At 35.3% G+C, this 14,039-nt stretch overlaps 2 protein-coding genes across 2 annotated transcripts; one reads left to right on the top strand and one right to left on the bottom strand.

Annotated features, from left to right (window-relative positions):
• Positions 1-75: 75 nt before the first annotated feature.
• On the top strand, positions 76-2,049 carry LOC103870353 (eukaryotic translation initiation factor 3 subunit G). The gene is made up of 2 exons (XM_009148484.3): positions 76-620; positions 1,353-2,049. Exons 1-2 carry the CDS (start codon positions 284-286, stop codon positions 1,895-1,897), a joined length of 882 nt encoding a protein of 293 aa, XP_009146732.1. The 5' UTR covers positions 76-283; the 3' UTR covers positions 1,898-2,049.
• Positions 2,050-4,035: 1,986 nt separating this feature from the next.
• LOC103870352 (protein phosphatase 2C 37) lies at positions 4,036-5,720 on the bottom strand. Its single transcript, XM_009148483.3, has 2 exons — positions 4,821-5,720; positions 4,036-4,732 (listed from the first exon to the last, which is right to left on the bottom strand). Exons 1-2 carry the CDS (start codon positions 5,598-5,600, stop codon positions 4,307-4,309), a joined length of 1,206 nt encoding a protein of 401 aa, XP_009146731.2. The 5' UTR covers positions 5,601-5,720; the 3' UTR covers positions 4,036-4,306.
• Between the last annotated feature and the right edge of the window lie 8,319 nt (positions 5,721-14,039).

Genomic DNA, 14,039 nt, shown 5'->3' with positions numbered 1-14,039 from the left:
TCAACATGTGTGGTATTTGCTTGTGGAGAAAGTTGACAGCAAAACAGAACTTAAAAAACTTTTATAAGCAAAAGCCCAAAATATGCTGAGACTGTGTTCGAACACGTGACCTCATGCTACTTTCCCATATTATCTTATTTAAACTCAAAACGCTGCGTTTCAGTCATAGACGGTTACCTGAAGTAGCACACAGATAAGATACGAAAACCCTAACAGCTTCTCCTTCAGAATACATCGAAAGAGCATTAGGCGGCGCATCTGAATCAAAACGAAGAAGAAGAAGATGACGATCGATGCGCAGCAGAAAACGAGCAAGTTCAAATGGGGAGAGATGGACGAAGACGACGATCTCGATTTCCTCCTCCCTCCAAAGCAAGTGATCGGCCCAGACGCCAACGGATTGAAAACCGTAATCGAGTACAAGTTCAACGACGAAGGCAAGAAGGTCAAGATCACCACCAAGTCGCGCGTCCGTAAGCTAGCTTCCGCGAGGCTCAACAAACGCGCGATGGAGCGGAGGAGCTGGCCTAAGTTCGGTGACGCAGCGAACGAGGACGCCGGAAGCAATCTCACCATGGTTTCTACGGAAGAGATTGTCTTGGAACGACCTAGAGCTCCTGGTCAGTTTAATTTGCTTAAGATCCGTTCGTTTAATTGCTTTCTTATTGATTCCTTTAGCTGTTTAATTGTGTGAATAGGTTGTTAGTAAAGTCGCTACCTTTATCAATCATGTGTTATAACTTTGGACCGAACCTAAACTCATTGTCTGATTTTATGAACCTAATGACTAGGGTGAACTATTAGCTGATCACATGTTAGCCGTGCGGCTACTCTTTTTGTTTGATTGGTCAGTATGTCACCAACAATGTTTAAGAAATACTGAAATTGTATTTAAGAAATTAGACTCATTGTATGTGATTATTGATTTTTTTTTTGCGCTTACACTCATTTTTTATTTTTTTTAAATCTTACACCGATTTTTAAAAGTTGTTCAATAAAATCTTTTGGTTTATATCTGATTTGTCGACTAAGGCGGCGTCTTCTAGACCGATTTTTAGAATATTGGTCGCCAAATATAGAGTAAAAAAAGAACATTACTGTATATTTCACTCGTAACTCTATTATAGAGTGAATCATTGGAGCAAATCCAACTCTATAATAGAATTACTCTATTTTAGTGTGAAATATAGAGGGAATTTTTGTGTACCATTGGAGATGGTCGCTTAATAAGTTTTCTAGTAAGAGGGTGCTGTCAAGTTCCTTGTTAGTGTTAGTGGGCCTTTCTTGAAATGTTTAGACTTTCTTTTTTCCTTGTTGCTTTCGGATGTAATGGGGGTAATGTGATGTTCCAGGCACCAAAGCAGAAGAATCGAGTGGAGACAGCTTGTCTCAGCTGAGCAAACCTGGTGCGGTCCTCATGGTCTGCAGGACATGCCACAAGAAAGGTGATCACTGGACATCAAAGTGTCCTTACAAGGATCTAGCTGTACCAGCGGATGTCTTTGTGGACAAGCCACCCACTGGGGAGCCATCTGCCGTATCCGCTGCACCTGGACCTGGCAAGGCCTCTTATGTCCCGCCCAGCATGAGACCTGGTGCGGACAGAAGCGCTGCTGGTTCGGACATGAGGAGGAGGAACGATGAGAACTCTGTTCGTGTCACTAACTTGTCTGAAGACACCCGTGAGCCGGATTTGATGGAGCTTTTCCATCCGTTTGGAGCTGTCACGCGTGTCTACGTGGCGATTGATCAGAAAACTGGAGTGAGCAGAGGGTTTGGATTCGTTAATTTCGTGAGCAGAGAAGACGCTCAACGAGCAATCAACAAGTTGAATGGTTATGGTTATGATAACCTCATCCTCAGGGTTGAGTGGGCTACTCCAAGACCCACCCAGTAGATCTCTTTTTTGAGCCATTCAAAAACTCGTTCTTATTTTCTTATTTTCTGCCGTGGATTCTTGTTGACCTACCGTTTTGTTTGGTTTTGTTCGAATTAGGTGAGAAGATATTGTTTTCATCTTTTTAATACCTAAGGCATGTTTTGAGTATCCAAAAGGTTTTAAGCAACTTGATAGATATGCAAGAACAAAGGTGTTCTTGTCTCACTTGAAGTTTCCGGTAATAATTAATTTTTTATGCAAAACAAAAGGATTAGAAGAGGAAAGTTGAAAGAATGATGTTTGTATATACATACAAACTTAAATTCCCATCTAATAGCATTTAGCTATGTCTAGTCAGACTACTTTCAAAATCATCTATCACATGGTTGATTAACCTAAATGTTAATTAATAATTTAACAGAAAAAAAAAACAGTTATGCATTGTGTGGTACTTGCATTGTGGTATTTAAAAAAATACTATTCAACCATTTGACCCCGATTATTTCATTTCTGTGTGTGTTGTGATACTTTGATTACTTGCATCGTTCAAGCTAATATCGTCAAAAGGCTCAACAAGTTCTGGCAAACACATAGGACTTCTTAATGTAACACGCGATGTGTCATGTAGCCTTGCCTTCTTCAATAAGTACAGTTTAAACCTAATGTGTTTAGTAAGAAACAAGATGAGACAACATCATGATATATTGAGAAGGAAAAAAAAGGAAAGAATAATTGAGAAAGAGAGGTCAACATCAAATCTTTGAAACCAAATCTCACATTAGACCAAATAGGCACGTGTCGATGTTTGATTGTCACAAGTATGCATAATCTTATCTTAGATTCCACTTGTGTTGTGTCCCTCTCAGTCTCCTACTCTTTTTTTTTTGGTGCCCTTTCGCTCTTTCCACGAACCCAACAGGCACCAGCTGAACGCCATCATTGTGCAATATACAACATTATGCAAGTGCAATCTAATAGTTTTTGGCTGCTCCTTATCTTTTGATGGTGAAATCTCTTATTTTCAACCAGCTGTTTCGTGTTGGATTATAATAGAGTTGATCTCTTTGTACGTAGAGAATGTACATAAACTCAACTTGTGTTTGGTTTTAAACGTCAGGAATGTAATTTTTGTAAAATCACAAAATAACATATATTGAACAATCATCATTTAGAAGGTTGATTAAATTATATTTAAGTTTACTCTAATAAAAAATAAGGTTACTCAATGTCTAAACACTCATTCACCTTCCTAGCCCGAATTAATACGTAACAAACTTTCAAAAGATTAGTGTGGAGGTTTAGTTTGTATACAACATGATTGAATAGAAGAATATTTGATTATTTGATTGATCATCGTGGCAACTGGCAAGTGGCAAAGCAATGGACGGTTCATGATGGTTCATATAAATATTTTATGTTCAAGTTGATAAAGTTAATCAACAAAAAGAAAAAATTGAGGATCACCTTTTTTTTCTTTCATTTCCTTCCTTCCAAGTGGATATTAACTAGTCAATTAAACCAAATCCGTTTAATTAATGATTCATTCCGACATTAACTGACATTAAGCATTCGACAAAATGTTGCCCAGACCATTCTCTTGATTATCTTACATTAAATTAAACTAAGTATATGTATTAAATCATTACTTTTATTTAGATTCCAGTGAGTTTACCCCAGAATCAGAGTTTTTAAAAGTCATCGCTAAAATGCTTAAAACTCGAGAATCAACATTAGTAAAGCGATTCTTGAAACGTTCCATTTACACAATTGATTTCTTGATTTTTTTTTTTTTGGGTCAAAATTGATTTCTTGATTTATGAATTTAGTATCCATGAATATTATTACAATACGATATTTCTTGATTCGAATGCACTAAAACGACAAACGCTACGATACGCCACGCCACGTTTGTTTTCCCATACCAATAAATAACTTTGATGCTTAAAATTTCGTACCAAAGCGGTTTACATTTAAATCGACACTATGAATCTGTAACCATACTAAACCACATCGAACCGGCTAACATTAACCATGCAGGAAAAGAACGTTGCGATCAGATTATCCGTTATAACTTCACTTTGTCATCCATTTCTATGTGTCCAAGAACGCAATTGTGGCTTAGCCAGAGACATGTTTGTGTTTTATCTTCCTCCGAATTAACGTAATACTTGTTTACATCTCTAATTGATTAGAAAAAGAGAAATACACGTATATGATAATAATGCCTAAAAAAAATATGGAAAATAAAAGAAATACGCAACTTTTTAATCAGCTCCTTTCCTTCCTCAGCTTGAATTAAGAGCTGTTTAAAAAAAAACTTAAAACAAGATAAAACTAAAATAGAAAAATAATAAAAATCAACAAAAATTACAATTAGGTATGTAACAATTTATCTAATCTAATACTACTACTAATTAAATCACTAAATCAAGACACTTGATTATTACTCCTCCTTTTCCTCAAGTCAACCACCACGACACTAACGTTATCGGAGCTCTGTCTCGCCAGAGCCAGCTTCGTCAGAAGCAACGAAGCGTCCGAACACGCGTTGTGCACCGTATCGGAGTCTCCACCATCGGCAGCAGCAGCACCTTGAAGGCACATGCGAGCAACGCCGCACGCAGTCTCGTTCGTCACAACGTCCCAGAGTCCATCACTCGCAAGGATCAAGCACTCGTCGTCGTCTGTTCGATCCGTTACGGTTACCTCCGGATCCGGAATCACATACGGTTTTAAATAGTTATCACCAATAGCTCTCGACATGGCGAGAACTCCTAGAACCCGAGCTCCATCCCAGTAGATAACCCGCCCGCCCGCTTGTTGGATCCGAATCAATTCATCAGGTCGATCCGGCTGTTACATCAAAAATAACAAACTGTTAGAGATCACGGTAACGGTAACGGTAACGGAAAAGGATTCTATATGAAGTCGTTATAACTACCTTATGATCTGAAGAGAGAGGGATGGCTACTCCGTTACGGCAAAGCACGGCACGAGAGTCGCCGCAGTTAGAGACGACGATCTTCTCCGGCGTGACTACGGACACGACGGCGGTGGATCCGACGGCGTCGCACTGAGGAGACTGCAATTCGCATCTGCACGAGCTCTTCACGCTGTTCCGACTCGCTGCACCGTTATTAGAGTCTCGCTGGCTAACTTCTCGATCCATCTTCTGGAAGCTCTTCGCCATCGTCTCCTTCCACTCGTCCTCTCCTCCGGCGGCCATAGCCTCGACGTCCCGTTTGACAATCTCATGCAACCGCTCCCTGCACTTCTCCGCGACGTGAGAGCAGCCGTGGCCGTCGAACACGCCGTAGAAGTGGAGATTCTCGGAGTTTTTGTGGATCAGCGAGTGGTGAACCGAGACGGCGTCTTCCATGTCTCTTCTCCTTCCGCAAACCGACGTCGTTCCGATCTTAGGCGCATCGGAGACGAAAGAGCTCTCTGCTTCCGTCGCGGAGCTCGGAATCGAATTTGAATTCTTAACCGGTGATGATCGCGCCTTCCTATCACTACGTACATTCGATTCCAGATCTTGATTTCCAGACGCCGGTGACGGTGTCTCACGTTTCTGCCGCTTACGGGAGCTCTCAAGCGGAGGAGCCACGATTTTGATCGAAGGGAGTAGATCTAACCTCCGTCTCAGAGAAGCTCGAGTAGAGGAATCAACCGTAACCGTCGGTTCACTCTCCCCAACAACACCACAGCAAATCCCAGCCATTTGATCTCAGTAACAACTTCAATTACAGATCAAAACAATTCTCAGATACAATCACTGAGATGAAGAGAAGAAATAGAGAGAGAGATATTGAGCGTTAAGAAAAAAGGAAAAGGTTTGTTTTTTTTTTTTCTCCGCATGGAAGGGTAACACGTAATTTACGGGCAGGGGGCGTGAATGAAAGCTTAATGAGTTGCTGACCGTCACCCCCATCGACGGGCAGCATCCGACACGTACCGTTTGGTGTGACGTTCCATTTCCTGGTACCTAGATACAATCTCTGCCGTCCATTCTTCTTTTTTTCTTTTGAGGATGTGTACACGTGTTCCGGGTACGCCGTTAACGTGGCCCAATTAGAGCGCGACACGGATTAACGGTAACGACCGGCCTTTCTTGACACGCATGTGGTCCACCCCTTCGTTTTGTTCTTTTCTTTTCGTTTGTTTAGTTTTTAAATAGGGAAAATATGCTGTTAATTAAATAAGTAGAGTCAGAGGTCAAAAATAATGGAAGAGTGACAATCTTGTTCTAAAATACTCGAGCTACTTATTTATCAACTTTTTCATAAAATAATCATCAACCAATAATCACTGTGATATACATGCATGTAATAAAGTCTTTAGTAGTAAAAAGTTATAAGTATGACTCCATGGGTATGAATGGTGATCACGGAACGGTGAGGAAAAATGCATTTTCTAATATTCTTAAAAAAATCATCATTCATAAGAAATATTTTTTTTTCAATTTTTATTATTTTTTTTTTTATTTTTTTTTGTATAGAAATAAAAAACAAAATTATTCCTTATTGAATATAATATAGAACAACCATTTCTTTTCATTCTTCTAATTTTATTTTTCTATATTCATTTTTTAGTTGTTTTTCTTGTTTTCAGAATGGTCACCGGTCGGATCCTATATAGTCCTACTACCCAAAGAATTGATAATCACTGTGACAATAATACTTTTAGTAGTTTTAAACAATCGATAATAAGTATGACTCTATTGATGAACAAAGAATTGATACCCATAAATTCCGACAATGAGTTTTTTTTTTGGTCAACAATTAAAACGTGCACTCTAAAATGTTGAAGATTTAGATTTTTATTCTTATAAATCGTAAACGCATGTAAATGAACTTAAATAAAAAAAGTACCTAAATATGATGGGTTAAATTTCAAGAGAAATCGAGTTAGCTTGTCATTTTGTTCAGGCATTTGCAAATTCACATACGCAGGATTTAGAATCCTCTGTCTATATATATTTCAGCTCGTTCCACGCATTCTGCATGGAGGATGGAGCTCTAATAATATCTGGTTATTTCAGAATACGTGCTTCTATATTTGTTGACAAATAAAATGTTTGAGAAAATTATTTATCAATAAAGAAAATGTTTGAGATATTTTGGTTTCGTATCGACGACTGAATTATATATTTTATTTTGTTTATGATTTCCCCTATGCTTAGTCGATGCAAGTGTTGGATAATCGACACGTAGTAATGTGCGTTTCCCACTTGCGCTTAGATTCAACCCGCATTACCGATTCACCTTTCACGAAGAGGTGTATACGACCACGTCTATATATTCGTCGTCGAATTCTTTCTTGTTCATTATGAAGAAAAATGAATATTAAATCTGAAAAAATATATACTATGTACTAAAATCAAGAAGATACATACGTATATTTATATTAGAAGATTGATATATCACTAAGCTATTCAAAATATCTTAAGTTTTGTCAGAATGAAAGAAAAGATGGATATAAAATCCTTCCTTGTGTGTTTTATATATGTGATTACAAGTATTTGCAGCAGATGAGATCGAGCAAATCTCTTGTTGGGGAGACTGAAAAAATATAATGATCACAAGTTTTAAGTTTTCATGGTGCTGAAGAGCAAATATTTTTTTTTAAAATGTAGTCATCTGCCTCACAAAGTCATAACACATATAACCAAAAATTATATATCGATTAATATCAGTTCTTAAATGCTAAACGAAAAATACAAAAAATGATATCATCAACTTTTGTATCAAAATAATATGTTGAAAATACTCGACTTACGTGAATACAATGGTCTGCTGAACAAATCAGCCAGTTGTAATTTTCCTTCCACGTGAAAACATATAAAACATTATTCAACTGATCTAGTGATTATCAGATTCACGTACGTTAATGTTTTCAATCAATCCTTCTGTTCTTGATCAGAGAGAAGTCATTACACCACTTGGAAGAAAAAAATCTAAACACAAGCGAAAACAGACACGCAATGAAATCGCGCGTGGAAGAGAATATGTCACTAGTACTACTCCTTCGCATTTTATGCTTCGGACAAGTTGTGGGGCATGCATGGTATGTTGCATCTGCACCACAATAACTCCCCCGCATCCAGCTGTGACCAGAATGGAATGCGTTTACGTAAGCCCGTGAGAAAGTCCGAAACACGCGCCTTTTTGTTGGGACCCGAACTCAGTCTGAAACTGCCTCCTGCCTGCTCAAAGTATCTTGTTTTTTTTTTATAGATTTTTCTGTAGCCTCCGAGACGAGGCCTGAGCGACACGTTTACAATCTGACGTGGACGCTGTGAGATGCTTCCTCGGTGACTTCTCCATGACTCGAATTCGGCGCTTATCCACGTTTCCATTAATTACACGCATATACTTTCCTCTGTTGTTTTTTGTATTTATCTTTTAGACCTCATATTAGTTATTTATTTATATGTACAGTCATATTGTTTTGAATCTTATAGTATAACCCTGAATTTATATGACTAATTTTAACTTGGATCCCTTCACCAAAGAGTTTAATCTTTTAGACTTTTTACATTAATTATTGTTCTAACTATGTTTTAAAATTATTGTGCACAAAACTATGTTTTAAAGTTAACATTTCTTCCATTCCAAAAATATAAAACTTCTAAATATTTGTATTGTTCCTGAAATATAAATTTCTAGTTTTTAATATAAACTTCTCGATTTTAAAATATTATATTAATTAATATTAATAAGATATATAATTTTAAACATCTTAATTAAATATATTAAAATTTCATAAATACAATTAGTTGATACTTATTGATAATATGTTGTAAAAATAACTTTAATTGTATTTTAATATGTGTAATTGTGTAAAATTTTAAATATTTCATTTGTAAGAAAGGAACATATATACATTAGACAAAAAATTAATCTAACTGGTTATTTGGTCAATTACTATCTTCCAAAAACTAATAAAATAATTTGATGTATTAAGTTACAGAAATTATTGACAACACAAAAAAAAATAGAGAAATTTATTGAAATTTCGGTACATTGTATTGTACATAACTAGGTAGCGATGTGCAAATACTGAAAACAAATCATTTTCTTGTATGGATTCCATGAGAGCACACAATAATATAGTAGTAGAATACTGAATTTCCAAATAATATTTTTTCATAAAGCGAGGAGATTATTACACATGTCGTCTTTAGGTCTAAAGGAGCAGGTCTAATTTCACCAAAGCTTAGGACAGCAGGAAAGCACGATAAACCACTTGTACTACAACACGTTGCATGTTTCAGCTGTCACGAGACAGACCTACCGCTACCGGCACGTGACGGTCAAAGGAAAGGCGTGTGGCCAAACATTTAAAAAGAGATCACCGGGACGAACCTAACACATCGCGAAAATCGACCGGTCTCGCTCGACACGTTTGCATGTTTTTCTTGTTCGTTTGATAACTCTTTTGCTTTTTGTATTAATCAATAAGTACAAAGAGTTGGCCAGTTAGGTTGATTACATTAAATATTTGAATTAGGAGACTAAACTATATGTGCTAATTTGTACACGTAACCTTACTTAATTGTCTTGGAAACTTCTTTCCATATGATGATTCACCAGAAGGAATACGGCACTTCGGCCTATCCCTTATATATTAAAAGAGAAGCATTGTAATAAATGCATTCACATTATAATAGACACGTGTCACCCTCACAATGATTTGATAATAAATATGCTAATGCATTCACACTATAATCATAAATGTGTTCACACTATGTACTTTATATTTTTTTTAATATAAAACTCACATACATAGTTACAATAAAACTCTGGATTTTTCGGTTCGAATAAAAATAGATAACGAATCAAAAGTCAAACTCTATATATATTATTTTTATATTTACGGATAAAGTTGAACAAAATATTCATAAATTTTAATTCGATTCGTTATCCGTTTTGATTTGAACCAAAAAATCTGGATATTTGAAACTCTACAAAACAAATCAAATACTAGAATACAATATCAAAAAAAAAGCAAATCACAAATACCAATATTTTTAGGAACATATATCTAATTCAATATGTTATATGCATATATATACATATATATAAAGAATTATATATATATGTTATATATATTATACTTTATATCAGTTTTAAAATATTTTTATGAATTAAATTTATTATATTAGGTACTAGAATTTAAAAGGTTATATAATGTTTTATTTTGTAATGAAATGTTATTATAAAAATTATTTTTAAAATTTTATTTTATTTACGAATCAAATAGGATATTCTTTAAAATTCTAAAACATTTCGTATATCTGAGTCACCGAATATCTAGGTGGCTAAAGATCGAATCGACAAGAATGCTTTCAAATACTCAGATATTTGATATGTGTCCACCCTGATTTACAGATATAATTTTATTTTCTTTATATAAAAAATGACTAATGTCAAGGTCTTTTTTATTTTAAATTAATTTTAATTTTATCTTTATGTATTATTTTGTACAAAAATGTCATTTAATATTAATTAACAATATCTTTATATATTTTTTAACTATTTTATATACTTTTTACATAAACATACATGTGCACCTTGATGTGAGCACCTTCTAACTAAGTATTAACCACAACTGAAGTATCTAATTTTTTTGAAAGTTGAAATATTTTTTCTTAATGCTTCTTTCACTACCGACCAAATTGTAGTGAAATGATTTGTCTTAATAATATTCTTTTATATTTCTTAAACTATTATCTGTTTAAAAACTATAATATGAAACTATTGGTTCAACATAACGACTATCTAAAATTCATAATATGAAAATAAATAAATAGTATTAATTTTTGGTTTTTACCGAAAAAACTAAAAAATCAAACATTTTAACCGAATAAACTGAAATGAATATTAATTTAAAATAATAGTTATATTTTAGAAGATTAAAAACAAAAAAAAACGTAAAACCTAACCAATATCCAGATAAAACAGATTTAGTGTTTTTATTAAAAATAACGAAACTAATAATCACATTCCGCGCAAGGCGCGGATTATTACCTAGTAGATTATTAAATGATTAGTTTAATTTTAGTCTAATGCCAGACATTCAAATATCATCTGATTGGCCGTCTAGTTTTTTTATTTTATGTTTATATTTCCTACTTTAATCGTTGTTACACTTCAGGTTGATTACGTCAATGTTCTAAAAACTTCAACTGCTATGCTTGTTAAACATGTTAAAACTAAGAGACTACGAAATGCACAGCCAATTTTTTTTTTTTTTTAAAACACACTCAAATTTCCTAGGCATGAAATCTACCGAAAGTTGCTTAAACACAGCTGTGCCTTATTGTATATTTTGATTCTTTGAAGATATACTAAATAAAACTGTTACTATTTAATTAATTGCGTCTACTTTGACATCTGTATAGAAATAATATTATACACAACACATCGTCGTGGATTCAGCATATCATGCACCGTGACATTTTCCCAACATGCAAGCATACAATATACTTAAATCATTAACAATTTTCTAGTATTGTTCTCTTTTTTCATCGAATCAAACTCCAGAACCTGGGACGACGGGCCCTACCACATTCACTCTAAATTCTACTGTGATCATTCACGTGGTATATATATATATATATAGAATCGATAAATCATAAATTGTTTAGTCTTCAGACCAACAATGTACGAAAAATTTTGTTACAAAAAATCAATTTACCAAAACAACCCAAGTGTATATGGCCATTAATAATATCACTTTAATCTCATTTAGATGAGCTATGTATTCTCAAGTCATCAGCTTGATTGAACGCAATACACGCTGACAGAAAGATTGTAACCCAAATAAAAACGTAAGACAAGAGTCCACGAAACTAATCTAAAACCTAAAGATACGTATGAAAACATGCAAAGAAACTCTAGCTAATATATTTTTAAAAATATGAATGAAGATTTTCTAGGTATTATTTAGCTCCAAGCCTAACTTCCTTCGGTTTGGGTTCAAGACTGGATCTGATCATTTATGAGGATGCAGCTGGAGCCCAGGGTCATTGTTATCCATCATGTTTACGATCCTCAACACATCATCATGACCCAAGTGCTATATCGCAAAACCAATTTGGAGAGCGTGCCTTGCCAAGGCCCATACAATGGCCCAGTACTGTTGGCTAATAAGCCATTGTTTCTTGGAGCGTGCCATTTCTAAGCAAATATTCTCTCTTTTTATCTGTTTCATGTTTCACCTTTCTATGCTCTTTGGACAGAATATAAATTGTAAAGCAGCACCAACTTTATGGATCCAGAAACACACAACTTTATATTCTTTACACTAAAATGAAAGAAAGATCGAAACTTAATATACCTCAACATTCTCGAAATTGTGATGAACTAACCATAAGTTACAGGGTTTAGATTCGAGCTCCAAATGGAAATGGCGTGTGATGTGGGCAGAATCGTATGAAATTTTTTCATGTATTACGTCCGTTTTCACTCGAACCTCACACACTGTAACATATCTTGACGTATGGTTCGGATATAGACTTTTCAAACACACCCCAATCTATCTTATTTTTAGCTGCTCTAAGCCTCTAACTCTTCTGTATTTATCTCTTACACCAGCACAACATGAATGTCATAAAACCATTCCTAACGGAGCATCCTTGCAATTAATATCTATCTATCTGTTTATATAGTTTGTACTGTTGGAATAAGCTTGAAATAGCTTGGAAAACAAGCTAACCTAATCCTACCGAGATATGGTTTACTAAAAGGATTAGGAAATATCTAATAAGTATTTTACTAATAAGATTAGGAGTTATCTATTCTTATATAAGGAGTTGCAAGGTTGTTGCAACACTTGTTAGTTTTGATTGATTGTGATTGAGTGCTTAAGGTTTTGAGTGAGTTTCCTTAAGTGATTAATAAGAGAGATATTCTTATTATTGTGTGCTTCTATATCGATTACTAGAACTAGATTTGGTATCAGAGCTTCTAGGTTATAATCGCAATGGGAGATATTGTTACTACGAAGGTTAAAGAAGGAGGTGGACCTTCTTCATTGAAGTGCCCTATGTTGACAACTACAAATTATACCGTATGGGCTATACGAATCAAAGTTTTGCTCAAGGTACATAAGGTATGGGATGTCGTCGAAAGTGAGTCTGATCACGGAGAGAAGAACGATATGGCAACTGCCCTAATCTTCCAATCTATACCTGAGACACTTATCTTACAAGTAGGTGATTTGGATACAGCTAAGAAGGTTTGGGACGCAATCAAATCCAGACATATGGGAGCAGACCGAGTGCGTGAAGCAAGGCTACAAACACTAATGGCTGAATTTGATAGATTACGGATGAAAGATACAGATACAATAGATGATTTCGTGGGCAAAATATCAGAAATTTCATCAAAATCCTGTGCGTTGGGTGAAACTATCGAAGAAACAAAGCTAGTAAAGAAGTTTCTTTCAAGTCTCCCTCGAAAGAAATATATACATATTGTGGCATCACTAGAGCAGGTCCTTGACCTTAAGATCACGAGTTTTGAAGATATAATTGGAAGGTTAAAAACATATGAGGAGAGAGTTGCAGAAGAAGAAGAAACACAGGAACAGAGCAAGCTTATGTTTGCAAATACTGAAGGTCAAAATCAAAGCAACTATTCGAACCGAGATTACAATAATAGCAGAGGTCGAGGACGAGGAGGCAGATACTACAATCGTGGTAGAGGGAGAGGTCGATACAATGACCGTTACAATGATCGTTATAACGATCGCTACTACGAAAATATTGATTTGTCTAAGATTACATGCTACCGATGCGACAAAAAGGGTCATTATGCATCAAGCTGTCCTGATCGGTTGCTAAAATTACAAGAGACAGCAGAATCAGTTGCAAATAGTGAAACACAAGAGGCTGAAGAGTTAATGGTAAATGAAGTGGTTTATCTCAACGAGAAGAATGTAAATCCACAAGACTTTGAAACAAGTTCAGACAGAGACAACATCTGGTATCTGGACAATGGGGCATCTAACCACATGACTGGGAGTCGAAACTTCTTCAAATCAATTGATGAGTCTATTACAGGGAAGGTACGGTTCGGAGACGACTCTCGGATTGATATTAAAGGCAAAGGGTCAATAATATTCTGTGGCAAAGATGGTGGAAAGAAGATTA

The sequence above is a fragment of the Brassica rapa genome, chromosome A05 (genome assembly GCF_000309985.2).
Source record: "Brassica rapa cultivar Chiifu-401-42 chromosome A05, CAAS_Brap_v3.01, whole genome shotgun sequence".
NCBI classification, from domain to species: Eukaryota; Viridiplantae; Streptophyta; class Magnoliopsida; order Brassicales; family Brassicaceae; genus Brassica; species Brassica rapa.
The sequence above is the reverse complement of the archived record's forward strand: the minus strand, read 5'-3'. Positions and strand labels throughout refer to the sequence as shown.